This window comes from Amia ocellicauda, chromosome 4 (genome assembly GCF_036373705.1).
Source record: "Amia ocellicauda isolate fAmiCal2 chromosome 4, fAmiCal2.hap1, whole genome shotgun sequence".
Classification (NCBI taxonomy): Eukaryota; Metazoa; Chordata; class Actinopteri; order Amiiformes; family Amiidae; genus Amia; species Amia ocellicauda.
In genome coordinates this window covers 36,370,814-36,376,813 of record NC_089853.1, presented here as the reverse complement: position 1 = coordinate 36,376,813, position 6,000 = coordinate 36,370,814, and the positions used below count along the sequence as shown (strand labels likewise).

General features: G+C 41.5%; 1 protein-coding gene across 1 annotated transcript in view; it reads left to right on the top strand.

Moving 5' to 3' along the window:
• Positions 1-1,187: 1,187 nt before the first annotated feature.
• Positions 1,188-6,000, top strand: part of slco3a1a (solute carrier organic anion transporter family member 3A1a) — an 87,727-nt gene continuing 82,914 nt past the window's right edge. The window contains exon 1 of the mRNA XM_066701995.1: positions 1,188-1,526. Within this exon, the coding sequence (XP_066558092.1) occupies positions 1,371-1,526 (156 nt within the window). The 5' untranslated portion in view covers positions 1,188-1,370. The remainder of the gene's footprint in view (positions 1,527-6,000) is intronic.

Here is a 6,000-nt window from a genome sequence, read left to right as displayed (position 1 = left end):
AGCATAACAACGACCCCAAACATACAGTGAAAGTCATTAAGAACTATCTTCAGTGTAAAGAAGAAAAAAGAGTCCTGGAAGTGAAGGTATGGCCCCCACAGAGCCCTGATCTCAACATCATCGAGTCTGTCTGGGATTACATGAAGAGAGAGAAGCAACAGAGGCGGCCTAAATCCACAGAAGAACTGTGGTTAGTTCTCCAAGATGTTTGGGCCAACCTACCTGCCGAGTTCCTTCAAAAACTGTGTGAAAGTGTACCTAGAAGAATTGATGCTGTTTTGAAGGCAAAGGGTGGTCACACCAAATATTGATTTGATGTAGATTTTACTTCTGTTCACTCACTTTGCATTTAGTTAATTGATAAATATAATCTATGAACATGTCTATTTTTGAAAGCATTCTTACTTTAAAGCATTTTTTCACAACTGCCTAAAACATTTGCACAGTACTGTACATGTTTCATAATCTACATAAATGACTTGGCAAAATCATCAATATTGTAGCCTAATAAAATATATTACAATAAAATAAAATACATTTATATAAATGTCTGTGTTTCAGAAGTTGTGCTTTCACTCATCGGATCCTGTCAGAAAATAGCATTCGCAGTCGTGCGTGCGTGTGTGTGCGCGTTTAATCTTGGCAAGGGCTGCTTCTGTGGGTTGATATTGGCTGGCTGGTGCGCTTTGCTGTTACGCATTTGGCGCAGGCAGCGTAGCGCCACTGCAGGTCCGTGCGGAGAGGAAGAGCGACGGCGCAGACCTGCAGGGGGAAACGCACAGATACGCACAGGCGAGGGACATGGCATGCCAGCCTTGAACACAGCCGGCGCGGCGCACTGCTCATCCGTCCTGATACCCGCTGAACTGCCGCTGCTGCCGCCGAGGACTTTCAATTCATGGCTCGTTTCGCGCTGAGAAAATGCCCGTAGTTGACATGAGCGGCGCGCCCGGCTCTCCGACCACCCGAGACAACCCGCCGGCGAGTGCCTGTCTTCCTATGTATCGTCGAGGTGGCAATGTGTAGGACCTGCCAAAGGACAGTGCTTTGGAGGCTGGCTGTGAAATTACAGCCTTTGTGATTATAATATACAGAGAGTGGTGGAAATAGAGAGAGAGAGAGACAGAGAGAGAGCAGAGGTAGGATATATATATATATATATATATATATATATATATATATATATATATATATATATATAGAGAGAGAGAGAGAGAGAGAGAGAGAGAGAGAGACTCACACATAGCGTAGAGGAAACACAGAAGCGGGTGTATTTTATACATGTCTGTCTGAGCCGGCTTGCTCTCTGTGTCTGGCAGCTGATTGCTGCAATACTGCAAAAGTAGGTAAGGTCAGGGACGGCGACAAGGATGCAGGTGAAAAATCAGAGGTGTCCCGACCGCAGCGCCGGGGACATCCAGCGAGAGGACAGCCAGAAGAAGTCTTCGTGCTTCTCCAACATCAAGATCTTTCTGGTGTCGGAATGCGCGCTGATGTTGGCGCAGGGCACCGTCGGGGCATACCTGGTAAGTGACGCCTTTATGTGCTATATGGATTGTATATAGATTGCTGTGTTTTTTTATATATATATGTCTTATACAAACGTTGTTCATTGCGTTGATTAAAGACATTTTTAGCCACGCAGTTCCTCTCTGAGCAGCACGTTGTCGTGCGTGGTGCCTACGGCTGGACTAAATAAACTTGCATTGCATTAGGTGGTTTGATGCTGTACTGTAGACTGCATAGAGTCAGATGACACCGTCCACACAATACGCCTATACGAGTGTTATGTCAAGGGATACATATACAGCTACAGAAGAACAGTGAGCTGTGTTGCGGTGTGTGTTTTCTCCGTAGTAAAGCAGTCTGCTCAAATGAATGCGCAGTCTGCGGTGGGCTTCACATGTATCACTGTGCGCATCCCTGAGTGTCAGCATCATGACACTGTATGTAGCGTATTGCTGTTGAATGCTGTATGCTCTCATTGCATCATTTGCCTCCTTTCGTTCAAACGACCCTATATAACACTATTTGAATCCGGTTTGATCGCTCATGTAACCCATTATGTTTTGTAGGATGCACAGTACGCGAGGTCTTTTCTGTGAAACGCGTCAAAGCCCCGAACAGGTGACTGCTGGCACCTTATGCAGTCTTGTTGAAAGGAAAAATACTGTATGTGTTGGACAGTAACCTTGCTCTCTTTTTTTTTGACGTTTTACGATCATTCATGATTGTGTGGAATTGATAGAAATCTCCTCCCTGATCATTTTATTAACACATATATAACACATGTATAGTACATACACTATAGGGCATTTAAGAAAGGCCAACAAGTTATGAATAATCATACAGCCTTAATTGGCACCAGGTACCTGCACTGCTCAAGCACCAGTGGGTGATAGAAAGAGGAGGTTATTATAACTAGCAGTCCTTAATCTCCCCCTTATTCTGCAGAACTGTGGAGATAACGGTGCATTTCAGAGCGGCTTTAGCTGCATTGTTCAAACGCAGAAATAAAGATACACATTTCCAGGTACTCTCAATTGAACATTTCTCAGCTAGTGTCACCCTGAGTTAAAGGCATGCTAAACTTGTATCCTTTCAACAAAACCTTACAGAAAATTAACCATTGCAATTGCAGCCATCTAACAAAATAAATATTTGATCATTATGATTTTCACCATTCAATGTAAATATAGAACACTGCATAGGGGTAAGGAAGGCCTGGGAGACTCTGTACTAATTTCTTAAATTAGGTTATTGGGTTTCAGTGTGTGGATCTGCAAGTGTTAGCAAGTGGGCTGTGTCCACATGAACTGTCCTCAGTCCCAGGCAGGGAAGTGAGAGTAATACACCATAAACAATGCTGCATGAGGGAAAGGATTGGTATCAAATATAAAAAGCTGCTAACTTTTCATCTGCCTTTCCAAAGCTATTGATGCTGCTAATCACTCATAATTATATGTTTGGAATAGCACCTAAAAGCTAAAATGACATAAATGGGTTTACAAAATAATGTATTTTTTCTAATTACTACTATTACAGCTACTAATAATACAATATTTAAATACATGTATTCATGCTTTTTTTTCAATATTATTAATCAGGCATACATAATTGTGGGAAATTAGCAATTTTGTTATGAATGAATGAAGCAATGATTGAATTTACAGGTACCTCCTTACAGGTACTTTATTCACAGCTATGCACGTCAGGCCATTTCACAGCAATGAGTAAACTGAAATATGGCCCCACTGGGTGCAGAGACTCTCAGCCTTTCTACGTCACCATACCACCCAACTGGTACACCGTGGGAATAGCCTTGCGGGGACAAATGGGCTGCGCAGTCCTCTATTCTGAACAGGAATGGTAGCCTGGCCTGGTGGCCCTTCCTCATTTTGGCTCACTTCTTTTCCCAGGCAGGATGCAGATTACCCTGTTTTAGCCATTATCCATGATGCTTTTGGAAGTTTGCCCCCAGAACCTAGTCAGTTGTTCCATTTCTGAATCTCTTACATCAAAGTTTGTGTTTTTCGTTCTCATAGTCCTTCCTGAGGGAGATTTATATATATAACATGCTCATTAGAGTTAGAAAAGTGTGTATAGGGGTAAGGTTACTTTTAGCTTTATTTTTCTCTATGGAATGCAGTGAATGACATGGAAGACCAGCAGGCGACTCCTTGACCCTTTTGCTAACCTGACTGATTGATGGGTTCTCAGGCAGAGTTCAACTTCATGGTTGCAAAACCTTGGGACTTGAGAACACAGCTCTGTGGAGTCTAGGTGACGTGGCCCAGACTGGAGGGGTTAACTGTGTTGTTCTCTCTGATTCACCTCAGTAGGTTTTCAGAGTCTCAGGTAGGGAGTTTTGAGACAGGAACAATAATACTTTTAAGAGATTTACCCTGTTAAAAAATGCTACAGCTACTACTTCTGAGCGTGAGCAGGAAACTTGTGAATACACAGGGAAAACAACAGAAACTATGGCGGTTACAGCTAATAATGGTCTATGCACTGTATGCTAAAAGCGCCAAGTCACAGTATGTTTGCAATATACAGCTGCGTATCATGTCCTTCCATGCATGAAAAAGTTTCATGTGCATAAATGGTGGTCAGACCTTGGTGGTGCATTGGCGCTGCCTATGAGAACATGTTCTGTGTGATACCGTTTGCAGGTGAACACCATGCCATCGCTCCACGATCTGTGTTTTTGCAGGACACATGTGATTTCCAGGCTTTCATTGACTGGAACTGCTCATATAATAATGAAATACATTATGGCAATGGCTGAACAGGTTTTGTTATAGTTTAAGTTTAAAACGTCTAGCACCATTAGTCCTCCAGTCCCGCCCTTCCAGCGACGAGTTTATGAGCTCTTCCCGCAGTAGTGAGCTTGGTGTTTCCCACATCGCTCCGCCATTCTGATGCAGATTTTTTCTTGTAGCTTATTTGAATGCTTACACTGTTTTAAATTTTACATGCAATAAGTTACCAGATTTTCCAATTAGGGCCAAAATATAACTCCAATTCATCCCCCAGTCAGGTCATGTACGAGACCAAACAAACAAAAAGGAATTCTCTCTTGTCGTTTCGTCTGCGTGAGACCCGTGTAGCCCATTTTATTTGTAGCGTGTGGCTTGATATTTCTACCCAAACACAGGCTAAAACCTTACAAATGTTTTCTATAGGGAAGTCATTTTTGTTTATATATAGTACACTGTAAGGAATACTACACAAACACACACGCTCATATATTGATACATTTTGTTTGAAAGGAAAGCCTCTTAAGCTACACTGCCCTTCTTGTATGTCACTGAACCATTTTACAGTAGAACTACAGTAGGAGTCCCCTCCCATGCTCTCCACTGACTCATCTGTGAGGCAGATAGCTTAAGCCCTGGCATTGCATTCATTCTTTAGTACAGTGTCATTAAACTATGTATATCGCTCAGTGTGAGTAACGGGAAAACAGCCGGACTGCAGTCTTCCAACTGCGTGGACGGTCGTAGATGTATACTTTTTTCCTTCCCCCTCTGTTAATGGAAACTTTCAGTGTTCCATTTCTGCCTTACAGTATTAGCAAGGGACATGTCAAGCATCCTGATGATTTCCTGCCTGGGAATTTTATTCTTGTTATACAAAATGTAGTTGAAATGTCAGGCTTTGAACCAGTGTACAGTGCACACAGTAAGGTACATCTGCCACATACAGGGACCTGTCTTGTTAAACCTGAATGACCTCTAAGTTTCCTATCATTTATCTTCCTAATCATCCCACTTAGATTTTAGTTAGATTTTTCCTCACACTGCGAATGTAATCATGTTTAATCCAAGATTAAGCTAACATCTGAGGCTGGGCAAGAAGGCTGGTGTTTTGTTAATACCTTTGACCTTTGTCTGTTTTACACCTTCAAAAACCTGTAACGTAGTGTCATCCAATAACTTAATACATTCAGACCATTAGTGTAATGATCAACGAGCACTTGGATCACATGAAAACCGTTGATGTTTGAGTTTTCCAAATTGTAATACAATACAAAAATAACCATTGATGTAGTACCACTCAAAACCCAGTAACGTAACCATTTTCAACCATAATGTAATAAACCTCAGCTTGTGTTTTTGTCGTGCATGTACTGTTGGCATCCTACTGCCTGATAGATTTTTTTTTTAGTTGAGGATAAATCTGATTATATTTATATATGTGTGTGTGTGAGACATATTACATTTACACTAATTTGATCTATAGAGTGTTATGTATTTAGATCTGGCTTGCACTTGTTTGGATGAGGGTACGATGGCTTGTCCATGTGAGGCAACGGTTTGTTGTAGGGGGAAAATAAAACCGATATCTGGGATATTCATGCCTGTTGTAATATCACTGCTTTTCCCTGTGGATTGCACTTTGTATTGCTTTTATATTTTGTAAGTCACCCTGGACAAGGCGACTGCTAGGAAATAAATAATAATAATAATAATAATAATAATAATAATAATAATA